The sequence below is a fragment of the Syngnathus leptorhynchus genome, chromosome 19, assembly GCF_054491065.1.
Source record: "Syngnathus leptorhynchus isolate UIUO chromosome 19, UIUO_Slep, whole genome shotgun sequence".
Classification (NCBI taxonomy): domain Eukaryota; kingdom Metazoa; phylum Chordata; class Actinopteri; order Syngnathiformes; family Syngnathidae; genus Syngnathus; species Syngnathus leptorhynchus.
Genome location: NC_141213.1, coordinates 5,320,696 through 5,346,993, shown reverse-complemented (window position 1 = coordinate 5,346,993; position 26,298 = coordinate 5,320,696). Strand labels below are relative to the sequence as shown.

Below are 26,298 nucleotides of genomic sequence, written 5' to 3'. Positions count from 1 at the left end.
AAAGACGTCAGACTGTTCTGCACCGAAGCGAGCGATTCCATTTGTGAAATTCATGTCTGCAGTGCATTTGGAACTCAGCAATGTGGCAACACTCACTTATCCTCCATTTCTTGTATTTCTCACTTCCATGAAGCGGGCATCTAATCACCCTAACAAGCACTGTGCACAATTGGCTGAAAATGCACACTGTAAAATGAACACGCTTCAAAAATGTTATTTCACATTTCCAAGAATAATTGATAAATATATGCTTATTACGAGGGACGTTCAATGCCAATAAGGCTTTTCATTAAGACACCACTCAGTGTTTAACGACGGCGAAAATGCTGTTAAGTGTTACTGTTAAACTTGGATTACAAAGCTGTGCCATTGTTTTTGTATTGTAAGAGGAAAAACTCAGAGAACCGTAACTCCGAGTGTGGCCTTGTTGAGTCGCTTGAACCTCTCAAGAAGACCCTGAAAATGTGAGCCGATCATAAACGTTCCATAGCTCGGGCGGGTCATGGGATGACAATTCACCAACATCCTTGCCTGTTTTGAATTGTCCTGAACATGTTTACAAAGACTGTGTTGCTAAATGGGAAGGACAGTTTTTAGCCAAATAATTGTTCTCATCGTCGTGAATACCGTGAGGATGTTATTGAGACTCATGAGGTTAAAGCCCCCTCCTCCTATACGAGCCATGGGCAAAGCCTTAGGCTATGATGCAGCGTTGAATGGGTTTTGCTTACTTCTCACAAATCCCCCAAAATACACTTTTTACGCCTAACAGTTCAGAACAAATGGCCAAGCATCAAAGATGCTCTTTCTTGAGCTGTTGTGCAAAGTAGAAACCATATAAAAAAAAAAAATCCTGAACTATCGCTTTTGGAAAAAAAAAAAAAAAGCGCTGTCAACAACTACAGACAGACCTCAGCCTCTCCAAGAACGTTAGACGGGGCCTAAAAGTTAGTGAGCCGAGTCAATATAAAAGATTTACACCCAGGGAAAAAGGAGTGCGGAGAAAGCTACTCAAGAAATGATGAGGGAAGAAGACATCCCACAGCTTTGTGACAGCTTTATGGGGAGCAAAGTGCTAAACCCCACAGGTTGAGCAGCTTTTTGAGGGTTATGATATAATGTAAGGGATGTTAAGAATGATGTTTTGGTGTGGAGCTAAAATACAGCTTGAAAAGTTGAGATCAGCAAGTTTTTTTCCAACTCCATGCTAAATGCAATTACCTACCGTACATAGTTGTTACTCCACGACTACGTTTGACCTTGCCCGTAGCAACTGGACTTAAAATCCATCTGTTCTTTAAGCACTCCTCCCCACCTGTAAATGACTAGGTTGGTCTTTTTTTTCCACATCAACAGCTCCTCATCTAATTTGCTGATAGTGTGTCCAAACACCAGCTCTATCTCAAAGGGCCACTTACGTGTCCTTCTTTAAACTGGTGTCAGCATAATGGCACTTATTTCAATAGAGGGTGTGCGGAGCAACTTGAAACTTTATCGGTTCTATTCCCTGTAGACAGGTTGGACTTGAGAGACATTCCATAGACTGTTTATCGATCAGAGGAAATGCAGTCAATCGAGTTTTGGATGTATTTGTGAAGCCTTGAGTTCATTGTCACTATACAAAGAAGACAGCTAGATGAACAAAGTTATATTTGTAATCAATTCATAATAATTATCAAACTAATTTAGTGAATTATAGCATTGGGCCAATCTTCTGTCATGGGAAAATGAAGCTTCAAATTTGCTTCATGAACCAGTTGTATCTTTTGCCTGTTTTCTTTCATGAAGCAAATTTGAAGCTTCATTTCCATTCAACAAAAGATTTGTTGTTTACATACTCTGTTGAGACGCTTTTTTTATTGACATGTTTTTTGTATTCTGCAGTGTTTGAAATGTTGAAGAGTTCTACCTCCATACAAAGAAAGCGCAAATAATAGTCGGAGCTTCTTTGCTGCTCAAGAAATGGATGATTGTATTGAACAGAAACTTTTGTGCTCCTCACCAGCAATTGCGTTTATGGATATTGATTTTTTGGGGGGGGGGGGCGAATTTGTTTCCATACATTTCTTTGTAACGTTTTCATGGCAATGTATAGCTGTCTTAATGATTTGGTGGTTAAGATTGACTGCAGCTGTTTTTTTTTGTGAAGACTATTACACAAGTGCATAAAGTTTCTGATTTATTAATTAAAAAAAAAAAAAGATGAGTCAAATTTTCAGTTAAAACCTCCCAATTGATTCAAGTTACTTCGTCTGACACAAGGGAGAGACTAAAAAAAACATTTTCTTCTGAAAAGAAAAACTACAAATGGAACCCTGACTGATTGTGGTTTAACATGCCCTCCATTCCTTGCCTGGGGCCCTCCTCGGGGGATCCTCGCAACCATCTTAAGTGCCCTTCCATTTCTCTAAAAACTCAAGTGAATTTTCATGAGTAAAAAGTCTTCAAGGGCAAAGGCAGCGAGGGCATCATTTAACGTTTTGTCAAATTGATCTGTTATGGTCAATAGATGGAAAACACCCAGTCAAGGTTTCAGAATTAGAAGCAATAGGCCGTCATTTGATCTCAAGTTAGGTGTCAGCAGCTTGTAGTAAAAACAACCAGTGACTGATAAATTGGGCCATGGGCAAATATCCAAACACTAGGGACAGAATTCTTAAGTCGACAGACACTTGATGCCGAGCTGCAAAAAAAACACGAGATGTCCTCATTCCAAATTTTGCCCCCCATATAAAAATAGATAGGGTTTCCTTCCACATGATTTCAACACAAGTGTGATTATTCTGATTTTAATGTGCAAATTTATGCATGTCAGTCTTCAATTAGCTCACTCGATTTCTGTTATACAAGTGTGGCAAGTTGGACTGTTTAGCAGCCCCTTGACATTTATAGTGTGACATGTGATCAAATGTGTAGCTTTTATTCTAATGCAACGATGAACTTGATAAAAAAAAAAAAAAAGAAGAAATCAGGGGTTAATCTGGTTGGTTATACTGTGCAGTATCTGATAAATACAATCTCTTTGATTAAGTTCAACTTCAACTCAATCAACTGCTTCCTCTCAGAAGCTTTCGTTCTGCTTTGCTGATTAAATGAGCAATCCCTATTTGGGAGCTGGTGTCTCTCCATCCGGTTTGCCTGCACTTTCTTTTAATGAAGCGTGTCTGTTCATCTTGAACATTCAAACCCTTTTTCATTCCAAGTCCATTCATCATCTAATCTGTATTCATCAAACAATGATGACAATCATTGTGACGGAAGACAATGAAGTCAACCCGAGTGGGAATACAAACACGGGTTCACTCGCGAGATACCAAACTATTTTTAAAGTTGTGTTTATTTTTGCAAACTGGGAATGTTTTGTTTGCTTGAACACGTTGATGACGCCATCCTACAAAATACTGTATGGCAGACGATATTAGCTTTGGCGTTAAATCGATTTTAAACTTTCAAACAGCACCCACCGAACTTTGAGTTTCAGGAAGACATTTAATATATTACGCCCCTCTGTACCAATATTGCACTGAAATGTATTGAAGTATTTCAAGCATGACATTAAAAAGAGATTTTTGCTCTTTTGTTCCTTCTTTATAGTCTGAAAAGGCACAAGCATTGTTAGACTTTCAATTTTTTTGTCAAGAACATCAGTGTTTGAAGTATTCTGCTTTAAAGTTTATATATCATTGTCACGTACATTGAATAAAATTAATTAAATATATATATATATTCTCCTTGTTTAACATCAGTTCGAGACGCTCCTTGCAATTTGTTGCCGGTTCACCCATTGGTATAATTCTGACAGGCTGTGAGAGTGGATATGACGTGTCCTTTGCAAGTGCTATAATTATGTCAGTAGCCCTGTAAACGTGCCTTTGACGGTTATGATGGCAAAGCCGAGGCAAATTAATTTTCAATGAGTGCAACTACATGCAGGGGTTGAGTGCGTAGTGAATGATGAAGCATTCCCGAGCCTCTTGTGTTGTGTGATAACACATTTGTCATGTCTGATAACAGCGCCCGATTCATGTCTGAGGAGAGTCTCGCTCATTGAGTCGTTTTATCAAACTAAAATTGCCATATCGGTGACAACACACTGATGCCATTAACTATCAAATTGGTGACAGACAGCAATATAATGAACCCATTTTAAAAAATAATAACTTAAGCATATCATTGCAAAAAGTAGTTCACACAAAAATCACCGCTTGACTTACAACAATCAAACATGAAGATCCTAACACTGAACTAATCATAAGCATTATTATTATTCAATTATATCAATTAAAAATAAATCATCATCACATTTAACATCATGAGGGTTGGCCAAACATTTTCAAAAGTTAAATGCTCGTATGGGAAAACGCATTTGAAAACAATACATCCAAAATCTCTTTTGATTTCTGGATCATAATACCTGTGATATAATTCCTCATGTATGTTCCTAACCACTCGTACCTTTTCACTGTTCAATTATACATCACGTCTCGATTCTGCAAGTGTGACTGGCTGGCTTTCCGCTCATTTGATGTGTGGATGAAGGAGAATCTGAAATGCACAAGTGCGGCTGGTTTGCGAGGGCAAAAAAAAATAACGCTTGCTTTCGGAAGTTTCGAGTCGCTCTTAAAAGAAAAACTAAATTCAACTCATCTGTTCATTTCAATCACATGATCAGTTGTATCAGTACAATGATGTAACTGTGCAGCAGAATAATATTCTGGAATGTTTGGCAAGAGAACAGAGTGCAAGACATTTTCCAGCTTTAAAACGAACTTTCACTTGGCAGGGATCAAAAATAGTGGAAGAGATCGCCAGGAAGTATAGCCCGGTGCCCTCCTCACAGAGGATTATGTCCTCTTACCGACATGCGGGCTTGTTAAAAATACAGCAGGCCAAGTGCTTGGGGATCTGCTCAGAATTTTGTTTCATATAAGTATCTCATGTACGAAGAAGTATTTTGCTTTGGAATCTCGGTAAGAGTTTTAAGAATGCAATTAAAATGAAAAAAATGTATCCTTGTACTATCATCTGCACTTTTATTTGATTTGATATTTTTATGGAATCGTTTTTTCAGCTCCCGGCTTTCAGAAGATCTATTTTTAAAGGTATTGTAGCTTGTAAAATTCTCACTCGTGGCAAATGACTCAATGACCCAGCAGGCTTATGGCCCCAAGTGTCATGTCATTTTCAACATCCTTTCCACCTTTTCCGAGATGTTCCAGCCTGGGCATAGAAAGAGCAACTATCCTATTTTCACATTTCGGGTGTTGTTGTGAGTGTGTAGTTGCACCTGGACATGAATATTAGTTTTCTGATTTCTTAGTGCTCACTTTTGATGTAAGAAATGATGTGTAAAAAATTGTGGCTATGTTGTCTGGTTTTATAAATTGAGCTGAAATGTTTTTTAAGGGGACATTTTTGACAAGAGTTTAATGCACAGCAATAAAGGCAAAGAACTGGTCAAATGTGTGTTTTTCTAAATGTCGTCTTTTCTGTTGAGCTTTATCGTACCAAACATATCAATTGTAGCAGGTTTATTTCTGCTTTCAATCAAAAGAGACAAACGAAGATAAGAAAATTATTTCTACATACGTATGGACCGTTTCACAGAATAAGTACCGAGGAAATAAAATGTATAATGCATAATTGAATAAAGTGTTTAATGTGCTTACATATTTAATCAATACAATTGAAAAGAATAATTCAAATACCTTGAACACTGGAAAAATATCATTAATTTAAGATTTAAATATAAAATGTAATTTGCCTGTGGCTACTTCTTAAAATTAAACTTTCTCATGACCCATGATCACTTCAATTCATTAGAAATGTTCAATTTTTTTGCATTGTGTTACTTCTTATCCCAAATGTACCTGAAGTTGTTGTTTTTTTAAGTTACCCCTACACAGAATCCCCACTGACATATTTCTCAGTGTTCTACACAGCTGCCAGTGTTGGACTGAGCTGAGAAATTCCATGATGTCATAGAAGCTCAACTTCCTATAGCTGATATATATACAGTAAACCCCATTTATCACAGCGGATATGTTCCAAACCTACCCGCAGGTAGAAAAACCTAATATGGTGAGACCATATAAAAAATTTACCAAATCATTTTTTCCCCTTTCCTTCAAGGTAGGAAAAATAGTTCTTCAAGTTCACTGTAAAACAGATACATTAGCTGAGAATTAAGCATTGTCCAACAAACCAATATCCTAATGAAAGTCTGCCATCATTATACATATACCACAGAGGGGCTAAAAGAAATGTGGTCATTTTAATGAACTGCTACTTGAACACACATGGAGCAGCAACGCATATAAGCAAACCACTCAACACGCTCTGGCACACATATTACAACTATTAAGTAAAAAAAAAAACGCAAAGTAGTGCCTCGATTGCTTTAAGACGTGATTACACAAGTCAATCAGGAGAATACTCAACCATCTCATCACTTTATTATGCCCATTCGATTTAGTTCTCATTCGGGTTTTATAACATTTGACACTTTGACCAAGCTGAAACTGCAAGTGGGACTTCATCCACTGGAACTCAGTGCAGCATTGTTTACATAAGAGCACAACCAACCAATCCGTAGCTTTTAACGACTTGGGAACTGCTGTCGAGGTGGTGTGTGGGCGGAGGAGGGTCACTGTTTTCACAACACTGTCATGATGGTTTAACAGCAGCAAAGTGAGAGCTAACACATAAATGTGACAGCGTAAAAGTAATTGGCTTGAAAGGGCACCACGTTAGAGTGTGATTGGAATGCATGTGACTAACCTAATGGACCGTGGCAGAGAAAGTGGAAAAACTGGGCTGTGACTTTGAGGCCATTCACAAGGAGATGGTCTTAGTAGCTGAACTTTTATTAAGCTTCATTTGTTCTAGTAATCGTGGCAGGGGCTGGAAGGGACAAAGGGTTCAATCAAGTGCCATCAGCGTCAGTATTGTCAGTGAGACATTTAAGGCCTCGTTTGATTTGATTTGATTTGATTTGATGCGCAACCTATCGGCTTGTAAAACTCTTCACGGTATTTTATTGCATAAAGTTTACAAATGACAGTATCTTTGAAGAAAAAGCTGGTTGTGAAACAAGTTGTTAAAAAAAATATGCAATGATAAATTAGCGGTACAACTGCAGCAACCGGAGGGAGCTTCCATTTCTTAAAATAAAACGAAAGTCTTCTCCATGGTCAACAGAGGATAGCTTTACTTCTTCAAATCAAAATTGCGTCATTCATTTTGTTCATTGGAGAGCAGTAAGCTGTTTAGCACATTTTTGTGGAACCATAAATATTATATGATATTACACATTGCTCCCTTTTGTCCAAACATCGATAAATGATGTCATCTGGAAGAAGCACTCCTTTCGCCAAAATATAGATTTAATTTCCAAGTGTTTGGTCGAGAGATTGTACATAACATCCATCCATCCTTATTCACAGCTTGTCCAGCAATGAAAAATAAAACATTATTGATATGTTTAAAGAGCTGACATTAAGTTGAAAATTACAACATTAAAAAAAAAAAAACATTTTTGGGAAAGTTTGACTTCATTGGCATGAAAAAGAAAGAAATTCAAAGTGGAACAAACAACCAGCATATAGCCCACAGGGTGAAAACACATAACAAAAATGTTTCAGAAGTAGAAAGCCTTGTTTGATCCTATTCACTACCTAAATATATTGGGGGGGGGGGGGGGGGGGTAGTGCCAGATCAATATAGAGGAATGAGGATAGCAAGAGTTACAATCCTGCTGCTGCTGCTGGCCAGCAAAGACAAGTCGAAAGCACGCACGCACACACATCTATCCATCCCCCTTATGTAAATACACGATTCCGCACTGGTATGACAAAAGCAGATAGATAGAACGACATGATGCTCCAGAGCGCACACAGCAAGGCTTCTCAAAGCTTCAAAACTAGGGGCGGGGCAAAAATGCAATGACAGGCGTGAAGACAGAATGACAACACTGCCCTCTACAGGTGGCATGGAATGCAACAGTGCTTGTCTTCCCACTGCAACACTTTTTAACTACACAGTGACTTATATGGTTGGTGAGGCACCGATTTCTTAAAAGTCAGATTTATAAGATTACCCAAAAAGGGTACAGGGAGGGTTGTTTTAATGGAACAGGGCTGCTTTTAGAATTAGTACCACCCTGTAACTTTGGTTGGGGTAGGGGGATCTTATTCAAATTTGGAGAAAACACTCATAAAAAAATGAATTGATGCTGCCAAGCCCTACTGCTGGTTAGTTCTTATCAGCATTCTACGCGAGCACGCGTGCGCGTGCACAAACACTTACCTGTAATTGTAGTCCATGCGCTTATCCTTCATCACAAAAGGCTTTGTCACTTTGTTGTGAAGGTCCTCCTTATTTTCCTTTAGTTGATGCACCTTTTATTTCATTTTGGACTGCACCCCATGAAGCTCTGATGGCGTCATGTGTTTTACTAACTTTTCTCCAACACTCTGAAGACATACAAAGTTACTGCAGGAGCTTGCCTATCATCACATCAAATCAGCAAAAGGCCACTTTACTTGGAGCTACTGAATGCAAAATGACAGAGATCTGTGCTTTGTTTGTGACAGGCGTTGTCTCGTCCACCTTGACAGCAAACAAATGGGGCAGCATTAATTACCTGTTGGCTCTTGTACGCCCCCCTTCAGTGCAGCAGAGTAATATTTGCCTCAAGCTGTGCCTGCAGTTTTATGTCCCACCAGCAAAACAAAGCGTTTTGCCTTTGTATTTGAACAGGAAATAAGCAATTTCAGCTATTTTGACAACAACAACAAAAAAATCAAAATTAGTCATTCGTTTAGATCTGGTGGACAAATATTAATCTTCATTTTATATTATTCTTTTTTTTTTTTAAACTTGTCATGAGGCAAAGCCTCACCATCCTCCCCTGACATATGTCACAATTTGTGAGGCAATGTCACACAATACACCAGCCCACTAGATTGCGGAAATTTGTGCTTATACTGTATTTTATGGTTCCAGATTGTTTATTACTCTGCGTGGGGTTTATTTTGGATCATAGTTTTAAGGAGGCTTTGTGATACAAAAGCAGCAGAAAGAGATATCGGAAACAGTGGAGTTTCTAGACTCTAAAGGGATTTAGCCATTTAAAATGTACGATTTTAAAAGATTCAGATGATTCTGAGAAAACACACGGCTAGAAATAACACAGAATGCCGACTTGAATACAGTGAGAGACTCCCCTAAGTGGGACTGCAAATTCAAAATGTATGTGCGTTTTGAATGAGGTCTCTACTTTAGTAGTCTGCTTTGCAAACTCGGCAGGCACACTGGTATCAGTACTTGAAAGGGAACTTTTTGCAACTCGCAAAAAGGCAATTCAGAGCCTTGAGATCTGCTGTACACCAAAACACAGACAAAAGACTGGATGCTGCAGTCGTTGTGCAACTCATTCACTCCTTGTAGTCAATGTTAAGTTTAGAAAAAGAAACAATATATACACAAGGAACTCCTGTTTATTATGGAGGAAATAGCCGAGCTTATTTGTTCTGTAACCTCAGGCTCTAGTAGTTGTACCTTGTGCCTCTATGATTCGAATTTTATTTTGATGGGGGGGGAAGGTACTCATAAGAAGTAGAAGGACAAGGAGATGGTGGTCAGGAAGAGATAGAAAAGAGAGAGTGGAAATAAGAGCATTGAAAGGGAATAGAAGATCATTTGACAGAGTGGAAAGACAGTCAGACAGGTGGTTATCAGGGGACCACAAGTGCAGCCAACCTTGGAAGATGTAAATGTCGGGTATGCTCATTTACATTCACTGAAGCAATTTCTCTTTTCCCCTTCAATCAAAATTCCACCCACACAAAAATTGCAAAACCCACTATCAAGTTTTATTGCATTGCAATTCCCTTCACAATATAATAACTGAAACAAGACAGATGCTATTTCAAATAAAATATAAATATTGTGCAGCTGTCATGCTGAGAACAATGTACAGTTAGTTTGGTTGTCAGCTGATAATATAATTGTCTTGGCATTTGAAGAAATTGACAATAAAGCAGACTTTGACTTTGATATTAAAAATAGAAAAATTGGCTATTTGATTTTAGGTAAAAGTCTAACAACAGTTTGATTTTTTATTTTTATTTCTACAACAAAAAATATTTGTTTAGAATTCTCTGAGGTTGTCATGACGCCTGTCCACTAACTGACCACGAGATGGCGTTAATGTCCCATCTGTCTTTGCACCACACGCTCCCCCCGACCAACCGATGACTTCACCATGCAGGGATGAATTGATTTCATATCAATCGCGAGAATATTTTCTCCAATTTATAATATCTGCTTCCAAACGTAATTGACCAAAACAATGACCAAAAACGACACGGACCTAACACCACCTGCCACTATAATAATAAAAAGCGCTGATATTTTATTGAAAACATACTTCTACCTAATATTAGGAAAACGAATATTGTATATGATACAACAATAAATCTTCATCTTTTTCTCATTATTATTATTATTATTATTATTATTATTATTATTATTATTATTATTATTATTATTAATATTATTACTGTAGTAGTACGTCGTTGTAGTTTTTGTCTTTGTATATTTTGGGAGAGGATTACGAGAGGAAGCGTCGGGAAGGGGCGTTTCCTGATTGGCTGTGAGGCATCTCACTCGCGCTACCCCATGTATCAAGTGACACTAATGCATCGACAGTCTTCGAAAATATTTCAAAATAAAAGCAATTGGTCTCTCCAGGTCCAATCGTTCTCGATGTGTTTGTTCTTTACTTTAAATATATATTTATTACATACGAAAAATGTTGACAGTTTTCTATTTTCTTTAGAATTCCTGAACAATATTAAGTAGGATTCTCCATATGTGACGTTGAAGTCATTTCTATAACCGGAAACGAACTTCTCACTTCATCAAGCTTTACTTTGGTCCAGAGAAAGAGGAAAGGATGTGACTCCAGCCTCTCGTGTTTGTCATCATCCCTCCATCCTTGTGCCGCATCTCTGTTTTTTTACCTGTTCTCAATGAAATGGAGCTCGATGGAAAGTAGTCGGCGTGTACCAGTTTCGTTTTTTACATCTGGAGAATGATCCACTCTCAGGTTATTTTATCCCAGGTAGGTCGATCGTCAGTCACCATTGTTGCAGTGCAACGATGCAGCCTGAAACAGCAGCGGCCCACAACAGCGCCCGTTAGCTCGCATCTTTCATTGCATTCAAAACATTGCACGAGTAGCTCCAATGTGTTAAGAACAATTTCATTAATATCTCTTTTAATGAAATTAATGTCAGTTTTCAGCCCAGCGAGGGCTAAGATCAATTTATATATATATATATATATATATATATATATATATATATATATATATATATATATATATATATATATATATATATATATATATATATATATATATATATATATATATATATATGATGTCATTTCTGTTGAGTCAAACAATTCAATTGTTTCTGTTGTAAAATGCACTATATCAATAAATTTATATTGTAGGGTTAGGGTGGATTTTAAAGATTTGTTTATAGGCAAACTGTAGTTTTTGGTAATACTGTACTAGTACTGTATAATTTGGATTTCCCCCTCCTTTGTTTGGGGATTCCCCATTTTCAAAATCCTCTTAAATATTAGAGAAACGCGTGACCCCAAAACACTCTTTAATGCTCTTGAATAAAAAAATTCATAATTGGTGTCATAGAAAGTGATCAGAAATAACACCTCAGTCTTTCAGTAATTCTTTTTTTTTTTTTTTTTCTTTGCAAAGGAATTCTGTCATATCACATCCTTTTACTTCCGGATGATCAAACATGAATAATTATGCTGAATTTGCTCGTTAATTCCTCCTCTTAGCCTTCTCAAAAAAGTGAAAAGACAGAGCACTGTAAGAATAAGGCCATTTACAGCAGAAAGAAAGATGCTGCGGCAGATTGCACTTTATATGCAACAACAGTTGTTTCATAAATGTATCCAGCTATGTCTTGAGGTTTCATTTCTGACTGGAGGCTATGAGCTTTTATGTCTTGACAAAAGTCAGCTTTCAACCAAGAAAGGGACTTTTTTATTTCCCCACTGTGTGCTGAGAAGCACAACAAATGGGACACAATACCACTGAAGGATGGCTAACCTTCCTCCATTAGTCGGGCCTTTCATACATGGTTAACTTATAGTAGTCGAGGTTAAAGAGTCACCGGAGTGCTGTATTTAAATAATATGTGACAATATGACAAATTCTTCATTGAATTTGTGGATCACATGACTAATCGTGTTACCATCGTTTCAAAATGGATCGTAAAGCGTGAAATGGAGCCTCATATGGATTGCAATGATTGGCTGACAACCTTTACTGTAAACAATGAGTAATTATTGAGCTTCTGTAGGAGATAATTTCATTTCCTGCATGCTTTCCTGTCTCCTATACTGAACTCTGCATGTGTGCTCAACGAATAATTATGTCATCTCCGAGGCAATTATACGAGTTTATCTTGGGAATTTCCCGAACAAGAAAGAACAACTGACTATTTCCCCTTAGACTGCAACATTTGCACGAGTGTAACTAGCTGTGCCACTCTGTATAATGTGATACTAAAAGACTAATGAGAACTCTGGGGATTTGAACCCGAATGGATAAGGAAGTCTTTTATTTATCGTGACCCGTCCGTGCTACAATTTGCTGTGATTGAGTATCGTTCAGGCAGAAAATTTGGAACGTCAGCTCTACGCTTATAAGAACATACTTGCCTCCAGAAAATATCAACATCAAGCAGCAGCACCACATTTTGAATCGTGTGAATCGCTCCGACTTGACTCAATGCAATTAGTATCCTCAGCTCAAAACATAACAGTCATTATCCAAGGTTGTAGGCAGTTGGCGCCATAAATCAGAGTAATGGCAAGTGGCTCCTGACGTTAAAGTCCATCTCCTTCCAAACTAAGTGGGCGGCACCGTCTGCGGCTTTTGCTTTTGATGGACGCTTGTGACTTCGAGAAAGATAAATAGCAAATACATGTCAGTGCACTGTAAAGTCTCTTTTCATCAAGTCAAATATGATGTCTGACTTTGACGGTTTTCCCTTGTCTCACCAAACTTTTTGGGGATGTACGTACACCTGCTTGATTCGCTGCCTCTGCTTCTCTGTGTTTTGTGGTTCGTAACAGAGCACCCCCTCTCCTCCTCACGCTTCCCTCAGGTTTTGGTCTGCTTTGGGTTGACTGGTCATTATGCTGATGCAGCTCTGTAGTATCAAGGTCAGTGTGCAACCCCCCCCCCCCCATACCACCTCTTCCTTCATTTGCCTGCTTACCATCATATAGTACATCACAAAATCCATATTCATGCTGCCTTGTCCTCAAATGCACAACAGCAAAAGCAGGGATTTTTGCTTGGTGTGCTGATAACCTTGCCTCTCTTTCACCAACTGCACGCTCAAAGCGCTTCAGCATTTCGACTGACCCGTCAAGGCTGGCTGAGCCATGCCCTTAGGCTCCTTTCTAACTGGAGCATTCCATGATATGAGATCCTAGGATGGAAAATTGTCTTCCTTTATTACGACTACAATGTAGCCACAGTGTCCATGTTGAAGAAAGACAACGATTGCATGGGTCGTTTCTCGGAATTGCCGTATTTTCCAGAATATAAGCCGCTACTTTTTGCACAAGCGGCTCATCTACGGATTTTTCATGATTTGTGCATATTCTCTTATATATGGAAATGAAACATTAAACCACATACGGTTTATAGTCCAGTACGATTTTTATATATGAACAAAACTGGATGGTTTTTTTCCAATTTTAGCTGGTGCGGTTTCTATTCGGGTACGGTTTATTGTCCAGAAATGACGTTAATTGATGGTTGATAAAGTCCAATATGTAGTATTTTGACTTTAGCATCATTGTATAAAACAGGAATCACTATTCTAAAGTGATGTTATCTGTTTTGCTGTGCGTTTGCAGAACCTGTACCAGAATCGCCTTTTTGGCCTGGCGGCTATGGCTTCACCGACCCGCAGCAACCAGAGCCGCCAGCGCTGTAAGGATCGTCACAGCTACGGCCCTGACTCCTACGCTGTCAACGCTCTGAACCAGGAAGCCTTTGTGTTAGGGTTGCCACGGTCAACCAGCGACACCGATCTGGTCTCCCCGGACACTCGCTCCACCCTCACCGTAAGCGCTTCTCACTACACCGTAGGCCAGTCGGAAGACTTAGTGATCGCATGGGACATCAAGGAGGAAGTAGATGCTGGGGACTGGATCGGAATGTATCTCGTGGGTAAGTGAGTGCCAGAATGTTCTGGTTGTCAGCCTTCATTATTTAGTGACATTTGTGTTTTGCCTTAAAGCGAGCAAAGCTTGTTTCGTAACAAGAACACCTAAAGGAGACAATAGAATAAAATGTCAAGAGGTAGATTGAAATCTTTCATTTCTCTTTTTTTCTAGATGAGCCTTTATCTGAGAACTTTCTGGATTATAAGAACCGAGGCATCAATGGATCGCATAAAGGACAAATTGTTTGGAAAGTTGACTGCAGCTCTCACTTCAGTGACTGTAAGTTTCTTTGTAAGCAGTTTTCTGGTAATTTAGATTAGATTTTTAGATTTTAGATAGCATTTACACTAAAGCCTATTTAGTCAAAGATATTTGAGATTTTCCACTTTGCTGAAATGTATTTGCACAGCTTTATATTTTTACAACATGGAAAATGTTTCACTCCAAATGTAATTTGAATTTCAGCTGAAACACTGGTCTGCTTCAAGTACTACCATGGCGTCACTGGAGCACTGAGGGCAACCACACCCAGCCTAACCATCAAAAAGGCACCAGTGCCTGTGAGTATGACTTGAAATCATAGCTTGATTAAATTCTGCATTTCCAGATTTATGCTACGCTTGCATTTTTTTAATCATCTGTGCACACAACTGATAACGAAAGAAGCAGATGGGAAAAAAACACTCATCCACCGCTGCTGGGTTTAACTTGTGACAGTTGTGCCTCCAGCTTTTTCCTCCAAAAAAAACTTCTTGGGCACAGCTGGAAGTATTTGCCGGTGAAAGATCACGTCCTTGTCGCTTCAACAGCTAATCGCATTGCTTGCTCTGTGTGTGGTGCTGAGACCCGAGGGAATGTGTTTAACCTTTGGAAGCTTCCCGAGTCTGTCTTTGCTGATTGGCCTCACTTGCACACGAAAAGAATTAGCTGTTAAAATGGAGTTGACAGAAACGTCACTGAAGAAATGATTATTCTACGAGTGTTTTGCTGTCTTTTTTTTTTTTACTAGCCTTTGCTGTGAGCTAGATCTCCAAATGTTGCATCGATTTTATACACTGGCCTCTTTTTATCATCTGGTTGAATCTGACTTGGAGGCTCACTAAATCCATCTGCATCAAGCATACGATCAGACCTACTCACTTCAATTTTGAAGTCTTTCTGTCAGTGCGCGGGTCTCGTGTGGGCCGTAGCACATCATGAGCACTTTTGATTCCGATTGCATTCGATTCATGCACAATTTCTGATATGGGCCAAAAGTTGAGAAATGCGTCATGGAGGTCAGAGGAACATTCTTAAATGATGTGACAAAAGTAAGTCTAGTGTTAATCAGTCAGAGCCTGTAGTGCGAGAAGAGATTGTATTTCCATGTGTGCCTTTTCAATCTGCTGCCTGGGGCACTTTGGAAATGCTGATGAAATGAGAACTTGATCTATACTCGCTTCTTCAGCACAAAGGAATAAAAATAACCACAGATAGGAAGGAGCAAAGGAGGGTGGAGTCAAGATAACAGAGGACAGTCCAGTCTAGGTGGACTGGAGAGAGGTGGATCACATTCAATCTGGTCAGATTGGAGTATGTGATGGACTGCATGTGTCTACAGCTGGGACTGTTACCTCCAGGTCATCGTGAAAGGAGCGGCACAAAAAGGATGAGGCTCTGCTGGATAGCTTGGGTAAAGCTTAATATTTACGCTTGACATAGTGCTTTTAGCTCAGTTTCTCTATCCTAAAAGCATCAGAAATGGGGGGAAATACCAGAACCAGGACATTGATATTCAAGCTGCAGTGAAATAAATAGAGGACATCTGCGCTGGCGCTTTTCTTTCGGGCTCTGGTAGCCAAAAAAGATTAGCATCTCATTAGACTGGCTTGCTCCAAACATCTGTCTTTTTGTAATCCTTTTGTTTTCACTGCTGTTTCTGTGTATTTTTTTGTTTTTGTTTTTTTTGCTTTCAGACAGTTGCATAAGCCTTCAAAATGCATACAGCCTATTCAGCTTTGGGAATAAAAAATTGAACAAGTCTGACTCACTGCCACATTGCGATAACATCAATTCTTAACGTTCCTTCTAACTTCTACAGTTCTGTTACTTCAATATGGTGAGAAATATTTTGTTATTGATATGACAACATATTTTTATTTTTTTTTGCTTCTATAGGTTTTAAAGCCAGTGGTAAGTCCTGAGGTCAACCAAGGACGGGGCAACAGGAGACTCATTAACTTTTCACTGTCAGGTAGGAAATGAACGTCTACCTCTTAACACTCGCATTCACTTGATCCTGAGATTTTCTCTCCTAACGTCCACAAAATGTTTGGGGTATTCTTGCTCTCTCTTATGCTCCACTGACCTTATACTGCAGACCTCCAAGCTGTTGGTTTGAAGAAAGGAATGTTCTTTAATCCCGACCCGTACCTCAAACTGTCCATTCAGCCTGGAAAGCATAGCATCTTCCCTTCGTTGCCACACCACGGTCAGGAAAAACGCTCCGGCGTTGTCTGCAACACAATCAACCCTCAATGGAGTGCAGAGGTAGAAATATTCTTCATCAATTTTCCATTTCAGGCCTCAGTCGTTGAGGAACAGACTTGTATGTGTGAACGTTTAAGTTGGAGCGTTTCAGCCGGGTTTTTTTTTAATTTGAGCGTTTCAATCGTGTGTGAATGAAAAGTCAGAGCATTCAGTTGTGTAAAAGAGCAGGGGGGGATAAAATCATCTCCTCACTTATTCCTCGCATCCGCACCACTCCTGCTACACGTGGATGAGCACTTTGAGTGCACATCCTCTTCCTCCCAGCCTCTCCCCATCCTCATTTATTGAGTTAGTCCCTCAGCCTTCTCACACAAACACACATGCAGCCGTCTGCTCCTTCCCCCGGTTCATACTTTTAAATTATTCACTTCTTTCTATTTTCCTCCTATATCACCGTGGCTCTCCCAGCATAATGTGTCTTGACTTCAGTAAGGCAATGGCATTTAAAAGGCATTTTTAAACTGTCATCTAATTCGTCTTTTTTACCATTGAGCTCTTTCAACATGATTTTCTACTCATCCATCTGGCAGCTACACAAGCCACACAAGAACCGAAGCAAACCACGAGACGGGCTAAACTAATATTACGCTCGACACGATGAGCGCAAACATATCAAGTAGCCCTCAAATCCAATAATGCTGAGCGATCAAAATGTCACAATGCGCTTTTTCTTTGTTTTTCCTATTCCTGCAGAGATTTAATTTTTTGTCGCTACCCACTGATGTTCTGGAGATCGAAGTCAAGGACAAGTTTGCTAAAAGTCGGCCAATCATCAAGCGCTTCCTGGGGAAGCTGTCTGTCCCTGTTCAGAGGCTGCTGGAAAAACATGCCATTGGGTAAAACTACAAAAAAAATTCATATTTAAAGAAAAAAAATATATATATTTCTTTTTTTTTAACCTCCTCTTTTTGGTCAACAGAGACCGCGTTGTCAGTTACTCTCTGGGTCGCAGGCTACCAACTGATCATGTGTGTGGACACTTACAATTTCGATTTGAGCTCGCCTCCTCAATTCATCCAGGTACTTTATATCACTCCGCCTTGTCCTATCAGCCAACAAGTATTTTTACATTTCTGCTTCATCGTCGATTTATTTGTCATGGACTGTTGGCGCTATTGAGGGATGAGAAAATACACGCTGTGGTGTGGACTGACAGTAATCGAGACCACAGCGTGAAACTTCAAGAGTGTAACCACACTTAACAAGTGTTTTCTCAGCCCTCATGATTGCCAACATCTATGTGTTGTCTTTTGTTTGCTCGTTTCCTGCGACACCAAACAAGTCGAGTCGAGAGACAAAAACATCCATCTCACGCCGACTACTTTACATTGCAGCAAAGAGTCATTTCTTCCACGTTGTCTCGCAAAAGTTGATGAAATATTTACAGAAATGTACTCGCTTTCGGGAGTCAGAGGCCCCGAAGCATAATATTCCCATTCTAACTTCTCTGCTCCCAGATGATGAGGACCTTTCGCTGGTCATAGAATCAGCCTGCCCCGAAGTCGGCGCCGACGCCAACGATCCCGCCGATGCACCCGATGATGACACATTAAGCGTAGGACACGATATGGCCGAGCTCCCTACGGATGCCCCTCCCGACCCCGAGACCCCAACGCCCTTAGCCTCGACAGCCGAACCCCAACCCGGTGAGACCGAGGACCTCGACGTGTCCGGAGAGGTCGAAGAAGGCGCTATGGAGGACGAGAGCACAGTGAGAGAGGAACCGCAGGTACAGAGCGAAGATACTGTTAGAACGCTTGTGGAGGGGGAATCGGAAGATGCACCGCAGGAGGAAGAGGAAGCGCAGAGAGAAGACAATATAACACTAGCTGAGGAGGGGATAACAGTAGAAGATGACAAGAAAGCTCAATCAGATGTACCAATTGAAAGTACCGGAGCAGTAAGTCCAAATAACGACGCGGTGACTACAGACTGCAACGACACATTGCAAGATTTACTTACGGAAACAACTGAAGTATCACCGGGAGGAGACAGCAGCAACGGTCCCTGTCCCTGCCTCTTCTCCAACTACAATTCCCAAGGTCCTCTCCGGCGTAAAACTCGCCCATGCTCTCTGCCGGTGTCGGAGCTGGAGAACGTGATCGCCTCAGCGTGCGGCGAGCCAGAGACGCCTCGATCGCACTACATCCGCATCCACCATCTCCTCCACAGTCTCCCCTCGGCACAGCATCGGGCTCCGAGCCAGGAGGAGGAAGATATGGAAGAAGGAGAGAACACCAGCACAATTCAGGACAACACATCACCAACACTTAAAAACACCAAAGACACAAAGGAGGAGGGCCAGGAAGATGAAGATGAGATAACCCAGTCACCCTCTCAGGTAGGACTTGTCTGAAGAACAGACACAACTTGAAATATTGTAGTATTGAAATATAATATTACTGCTGTACTGAGGTGCTGTGGGAGGAGCTTCAGAATTGTATTTTTACACATTTTGAATTGGTCTATCATGTAAAATGTCCTTTCAGGTGGAAGAGTGTCCAGGTCCGTGTTGCTGTCGCTCCATCCCACGCAGCCTTTCCATTGAACGTCTCTCGGAATTAAACCAGCTCCTGGAAGGTGACGGAGGAGGTGGAGTGCACGCAGCGGTCAGAAGGATCTCTCTCTCATACTTAGAGAGTGAGGAGGGGGATTCCAGTAGCACAGTTGGGAAACCCAATACAGGGAGCAGCCATCGGACCCGGGGGGAAAATGAATGCGAGTTGTGTGACACCTCCTGCTACAGCACATCCTGCTACAGCACGTCTTGCTATAGTACATCATGCTACAGCAACTCGGGCCACGAGGGCAGGGGCCGCATCTGCAGCCACACCCGCCTCTCCTCTGTGGACAGCAACCGGCTCTCCGGCAGCACAGTGTTCTCCTCGCAGGACGAAGAGGAGGAGGAGAGCACCTTTGAGTCGGGACCGGACGTAAACAACTGTCCCGAGGGCCAGGAGGTGGGCGGGGCCGGTGGAGAGAGGAGTGGAAGATGGAAAGAGGCCAGGGGAGAGGAACGTGGAGAATCAGCTGGGGCTGAGTCACGGGACACCAACAGCACTAGTAAGTGATGGAAAATGTTTTGGTGGAATACGAGGCTCCTCAAGGGGGCGGCAAGGCCACCTCAGAGGGTCTGCAAAATTGAAAAAACGGACAATATCCAAAAGTCAAAATCTGTGCAAGCATATTTTTTTTTTGGTGCACTAGGGATGTCTACATTTGCTCCATGCCTATCTTTGAATCATTTTAACCCCTATCATTCCATTTCCCTTCCAAATAATTTTTCAAAGAACCATTGTGTACCTTGTTTCATCTTCCAAGAAAAAAAATCTTTCAAAATATGAAATGGGTCAAGAGAATTTCTGAACAAGTTATGCTAATTTGGAGCATCACTCATACCCCAGACACCCGCGGCGGATTGACGCGTGTCGTGTTATCCTCTAACAGATCCCACTGTGTAATCATCTTCAGAAATTTGCTCTCATTATTCCGTCGCCATGACAACCCAAGAGTGCCTACTTTCGTGCAATGCGACCCGACCCTCAAAGCACACAATGAAAAATGTCGCAATGGTGGAGATGGAGGTTAAATGTGGGCCTTTGTTAAGCGTCGTTTTTTTGATGTTATGTTTAGGTTGGCCATTTGGTGATTGGCAAAGCTTGCTCCAACCAATGTAGCTTGTGCCCCCGCCGTCATGGCGTAACGTATTCCCAACTGTCTCCCGTAGGCTCAGGCTTCTCACCTCCCGTTGGCCACCCTCCAGTCCTTCTTCCCAGCCTTGACTTAAACCATTTTCCTGCTGCCACTGACCAAACCTTACCTCCAAGTAAGCAGCAACACATCTTACTATGGAGTCACATGCCACCATGCCTTATTGTGTTCAAAGTGATGTCATTCCTTTTGTGTTTCTCGCCATTGCTCCCTCCTCCACTTCCTACCATGCTCACCCCAATGCTTGCTCAGGGCCAATCCAAAGACGAGCTAAGGGAAATCAGCATAGATGTTACATTTGTTTACTTTCAAAGAACTACGAATTAGTTGTAAATATCATCTCAAGCTAATGATTTTGTTTGCCGTGGCCCAGACTGGGAAGCACGCATAGACAGCCACGGCAGAGTATTCTACGTCGACCACGTCAACCGCACCACGACCTGGCAGAGACCAAGTCACGGTGGCAAGTGTAGTCATGGGATTCCCCGATCAGGATCCAGTCAACAGATGGAGCAGCTCAACCGGAGGTCAGATCCAAGGAGTGTGAGCCTGAATTCAAAAGATGTAGATCATCTTTCGTGAAATAGGCCATTAATCGGTTAATTTGGACATTTTCGTATTTCGAGCAGGCTTTTCAACTCTGATTACTATTTGCTAGGTATCAGAGCATCCAGAGAACCATGGCCACTGAAGAGGAAGGTGGCAGTCAGCGGTTAGAGCGAACTCCCAGTGTTGAGACCGACTCAGATGCTCCTCCAACCGCGACAGGTGAGCTTCTAATCCCTCGCATTTTCTAATCGCCGGTTGAACAACGCTACGATGTTGCATTTACTAAAAATGATTTATCTTTGTGTCCACGAGGTCCAGCATCGCCTGTCAGTCACCAGAAGATCAGCCAACTTCTCCAGTCACCCGCCGTTAAGTTCGTCACACATCCGGAATTCTTCACGATGTTGCATAGTAACTACGTGAGTGCCACGCGACATTCTCCAAGTCAAAATTCCATTTCCACGTCAATCTTTTTTCTCCGTCTTTCCCAGTCAGCCTATCGGATGTTCACCAGCAGCAGCTGCGTGAAACACATGATCCTGAAGGTGCGGCGTGATGCCAAAAACTTTGAGCGCTACCAACATAACCGGGACCTGGTGGTCTTCCTCAACAAATTTGCAGACACTCAACTGGAGTTGCCACGGGGTTGGGAGATCAAGACCGACCCTCAGGGCAAGGTAAGAACACCTTAAACTCGGAGACGTTTGGATGACGACATTTGATTTTATTCCCATCTGCCTCGCAGTCTTTCTTTGTGGATCACAACAGTCGAGCCACAACCTTCATCGACCCTCGAATCCCTCTTCAGAACGGCCGACTACCGGGCCACCTCGCCCACAGGCAACATTTGCAGAGGCTACGAAGTTACAGCGCCGGAGAGGTAATATTTCATTCTCTCGAAATTGACAATGTTAATATTAAGACAGAATGTGATTGAACAGACTTTTTTTTTTTTTTGTAGGCTTCTGATGTGTCTCGGAATCGCGGCGCTTCATTTATGTCCAGGCCTGCAAACAGCCTAGTTGCTGCCATACGAAGCCAGCATCACGTTGACCCGCAACAGTCCACCGCTGCATGTAAGTACCGTTAACTATTTTGAGGAACGAAAGTACATCAACGGAAGGCTTTTTAATCTGTTCACCATCTTTTCCGTTCTCCCGTTCTCTTTAGCGTACAATGACAAGATTGTGGCTTTCCTTCGGCAGCCGAACATTTTTGACATGTTGCAGGAGCGGCAACCCAACCTGAACAGAAACTATGCGCTCAGGTACGTTTGAATATTTGTGGAACTTCAATTATTTTAGTCTTTGGTGTCCAAAATTCCACATCGTGCAATTTAAAAATTGAAACTAGTGTCTTTTGTTTTTTTAAACAGGGAAAAGATCCATTACCTTCGGTCCGAAGGTACCCAGGGTGTTGAAAAGCTATCATGTGATGCAGACCTGGTCATCCTGTTAAGGTAAACAACTCCACTGCACGATAAACCAACATTTTTACTCGGATATCTTGAAAACAGAGGGAAAGATGCTTTTTTTTTTCCCCTGCAGTTTGTTTGAAGAGGAGATTATGTCGTATATTCCGCCTCACCCAATCCATCCTGGTTTTAGTTTCTCCCCTCGCTGTTCACCCGGCAACTCGCCGCAGAACTCTCCCGGTAGGTCGATTCATGGATCAAACATGTTTTGTGTGCAATTGTAACAATTGCAGCAATTGCTTCTCGAATCGATTATTATATTTGATGAATTTAATCATCTCTCCAATTGTACTGTGCTGTTTTAGTGGCTTCAGTATCTATCGGGCCATCGCTCCAGTTGATTTTGTCATGGTTTGTGTAGGTTTACAGAGAGCCAGGGCTCCGGCGCCTTACCGGAGAGACTTTGAAGCCAAGCTCAGAAACTTCTACAGAAAATTAGAAGCAAAGGGCTACGGGCAGGGACCGGGCAAGATTAAGTAAGACTGAGTTCGATACAAACTGCAGTAAATCTCATTTAGGGTGGTGATTGTCATGATCTTCTCATTCTCGCAGACTACTGATAAGGCGAGAACATTTGCTCGAAGGCACCTTCAACCAGGTGATGGCATATTCCCGCAAAGAGCTACAGAGGAACAAACTTTACGTTACCTTCCTGGGAGAGGAGGGGTGAGGATCCCATCACAACGTTGGATTTCTTCTAGTCGGGAAATGGGAGCACTAATCGGTTTCCTCCCTGCATCGTCTAGGTTGGATTACAGCGGACCCTCCAGAGAGTTTTTCTTCCTTTTGTCTCAGGAGTTGTTTAATCCATATTATGGTCTTTTTGAATACTCAGCCAATGACACATACACTGTTCAAATCAGCCCCATGTCGGCGTTTGTGGAGAACCATCTGGAATGGTAAGTTGTCCGCAAAGAAATCGAATTTTCATTCCAATAGGTCACATGACTTACTGTTACAAATGTCCTTTGTGAGTGTCCAGGTTCCGTTTCAGTGGGCGTATTCTAGGTTTGGCTTTGATTCATCAATACCTTCTAGATGCTTTCTTCACCAGACCTTTCTACAAGGCGCTACTCAGGCTGTGAGCATAATAAAGCAGAAATTCTTGATACTTACCGTTTCAATTTCCTTCCGTACTGGAACTTACGTCATTGCGGTGAACCTTTGTCCTTCCAGTCCAACAGATCTTTCTGATTTGGAATATCTTGATGAGGAGTTCCATCAATCTCTACAGTGGATGAAAGACAATGACATCACAGATATCCTGGACCTCACATTCACTGTTAACGAGGAGGTCTTTGGCCAAGTGAGTGTGGACATAAATAGGTACAAACCGTAGTCCTCAATACATCATGTTCATTGTGGTGTTTTTTTGTTTTTGTTACTAGGTAACAGAACGGGAGTTGAAGTCTGGAGGCTCCAACCTGCAAGTGACTGAGAAGAACAAAAAGGATTACATTGAGCGAATGACCAAGTGGAGGGTGGAAAGAGGAGTGGTGCAACAGACAGAAGCGCTTGTCAGAGGCTTCTATGAGGTTGGTTGAGCTTTACGTTATCAAAAAGAGTAGACAGACAACTGTTTTTTTTTTTTGGGTGGTTTTCTATCACAGGTGGTCGACTCCAGGCTAGTGTCGGTGTTTGACGCCCGAGAACTGGAGCTGGTTATTGCCGGGACTGTGGAGATTGATCTCGGGGATTGGCGGAGCAATACAGAGTATAGAGGAGGTAAGAGAGCGTTTTCTACCAGATCATTTCTTAATCACCCAACTATTGCTTCATAAGTCAATATCTGTTCTACTCACTAGGCTACCATGATGGCCAAATAGTGATGAGGTGGTTTTGGGCTGCTGTGGAGCGTTTCAACAATGAGCAGCGTCTCCGTCTACTCCAGTTTGTAACCGGGACGTCCAGCGTGCCGTACGAAGGCTTTGCTGCCTTGCGCGGATCCAACGGCCTTCGACGCTTCTGCATCGAGAAGTGGGGCAAAGTTACCTCTCTACCCAGGTAGATAAAAAAAAAAAAAAAAAACATTACATGTTCTATGCTCATATCTGTCGGAAGCCATGTTTGGAATTTGTTTTATGATCCTGTTTACTTTCTTCCAGGGCCCATACGTGTTTTAACCGTCTCGACCTGCCTCCATATCCTTCGTACACCATGTTATACGACAAACTGCTGACGGCCGTGGAGGAAACCAGCACATTTGGTCTGGAGTGAGACGTACGAAGCAATGGACGAGGGCAAAGGTCGTTCTTAGAACGTTGACCGGAAGCGTCGCGCGACGGACGCATTGCGGATTGTGTGATTGTGCAGACTGAGCAAAGATGTGGCTCACGTGGATATTGTCAAATGAATGTTATGGTACCAGTGTATTAGTCTCACATTTGAGGGTCTTTGTGACAGGAAGGGGCCGTTCGGGGGCAGCATCACACCAGAGCTACATTAGTGTTAAGAGGATGTACAATGGTATCAATCGTAAAACATGCAGCCAGCATGCACGTAGCCAGATGCTAATAGCAACAAATATAGCTTATATATAAAACCACTGATGACAACTTAACAGTTAACATCTTGCCACTTTTTTTTCAGTTCCTTTATGAATCCTTAGTTCGGTTACTTCAGAAATGTAAATCGGCACAGATCATGCTGAAATTTTATTAATTGAATGAAAAAGTGAAATGCTATTCAGAATTGCAATGAATATCTGTTTAAATACAGACTGTCTCATAAATGAGGTATGAATTTAAAGTAACAAATGAATGGTTTACATGCTCAGGTCGTTTATTGGACGTTACAAATACAAATGCACGGAATGACTATGGACAGTGATTCATAAAATGAACGCCAAAGAAACAATCACATGTAGTATTTAACATATCAAAACCTGCTTGGTAAAATTATTTCAAAGCCAAGAATTGGAGTGAGCAATGCAAGTTTTCAATCAAATATTTCATATATTAATGTAACAGTAAAAGCAGCAGGGAAGATTATTTATTCAGAGAATTGAGCATTAGAGTTAGAATTAAGGATGACACTTGAATTGACCCAAATAAAAAAAGGAAATACGTGTATGGGGGGGGGGGGCGGGGGGAGAAAAAAAAAGTTACTTTTAGTGGGTCTGAATCACTGGAAAAATAAGCCACAAATATACAAAGCATTTTAGAAAGCCATTTTCTCCCCACTTATTATGCAATGTCAACTGACTAATAATTCGAAAAAGCATTTTACAGTAGAGGGTCTGTTCCCAAAGAAAATAATGAAAATAGAAATAGTTCGACATTGATTTCTTTCTATTGTCATCAACTTGCCTACGCCAGGACTGAGACGCGCCCCTAAAAGGAAATAAGACCTCAATATGCACCAAAGATGAGCAAGACGGTTCTCATGTTCTGTCTGAACTTGATGAAAAGATTCCCCAATTATCATCAGTGTTCCATTTAAGCTTCTACTTCATCTTTCTGTTCCTGACAATGAATAGTCCACAAACACAAAGATAGCAATGGCACTTGAAATTCCTTCTTGCTCAAGGTGACCATGACCCAAAGTGCTTACCTTGAACTAATCTTTAAGTCTTCCACTGACATCTTGATGACGATTGCGGTGCAGCAACAATACATTTTTGTAGGTCGCGTCTCTGGACTGATGAGGGCTTTTTGGTCGTCACTATGTATGTGCTAGAGTGACAATTCTTCTAGTTCATTGTCCTATGAAGAAATTTGGCCATTTTTTTGTGCAAGAGAAACAAC

General features: G+C 41.3%; 1 protein-coding gene and 1 long non-coding RNA gene across 4 annotated transcripts in view; one reads left to right on the top strand and one right to left on the bottom strand.

The window, feature by feature from the left end:
* The window catches only part of LOC147041809 (uncharacterized), a 127,375-nt gene extending 118,739 nt beyond the window's left edge, over nt 1–8,636 (bottom strand). For all 3 annotated transcript variants that reach the window (XR_015069202.1, XR_015069203.1, XR_015069204.1), the window contains exon 1: nt 8,308–8,636. This is a non-coding gene — a long non-coding RNA (uncharacterized LOC147041809). The remainder of the gene's footprint in view (nt 1–8,307) is intronic.
* A 4,609-nt stretch (nt 8,637–13,245) lies between these two features.
* On the top strand, nt 13,246–25,603 carry LOC147041808 (E3 ubiquitin-protein ligase HECW1-like). Its single transcript, XM_085938863.1, has 29 exons — nt 13,246–13,272; nt 13,978–14,293; nt 14,461–14,568; nt 14,755–14,849; nt 16,447–16,522; nt 16,649–16,818; nt 17,512–17,654; nt 17,738–17,838; nt 18,276–19,159; nt 19,308–19,881; nt 20,546–20,644; nt 20,903–21,056; nt 21,188–21,297; nt 21,391–21,497; nt 21,570–21,755; nt 21,824–21,958; nt 22,040–22,154; nt 22,249–22,345; nt 22,454–22,537; nt 22,626–22,732; nt 22,914–23,028; nt 23,105–23,218; nt 23,299–23,451; nt 23,535–23,633; nt 23,729–23,858; nt 23,941–24,087; nt 24,163–24,277; nt 24,358–24,556; nt 24,658–25,603. Exons 1-29 carry the CDS (start codon nt 13,246–13,248, stop codon nt 24,767–24,769), a joined length of 4,872 nt encoding a protein of 1,623 aa, XP_085794989.1. The 3' UTR covers nt 24,770–25,603.
* The last annotated feature ends 695 nt before the right edge of the window (nt 25,604–26,298 follow it).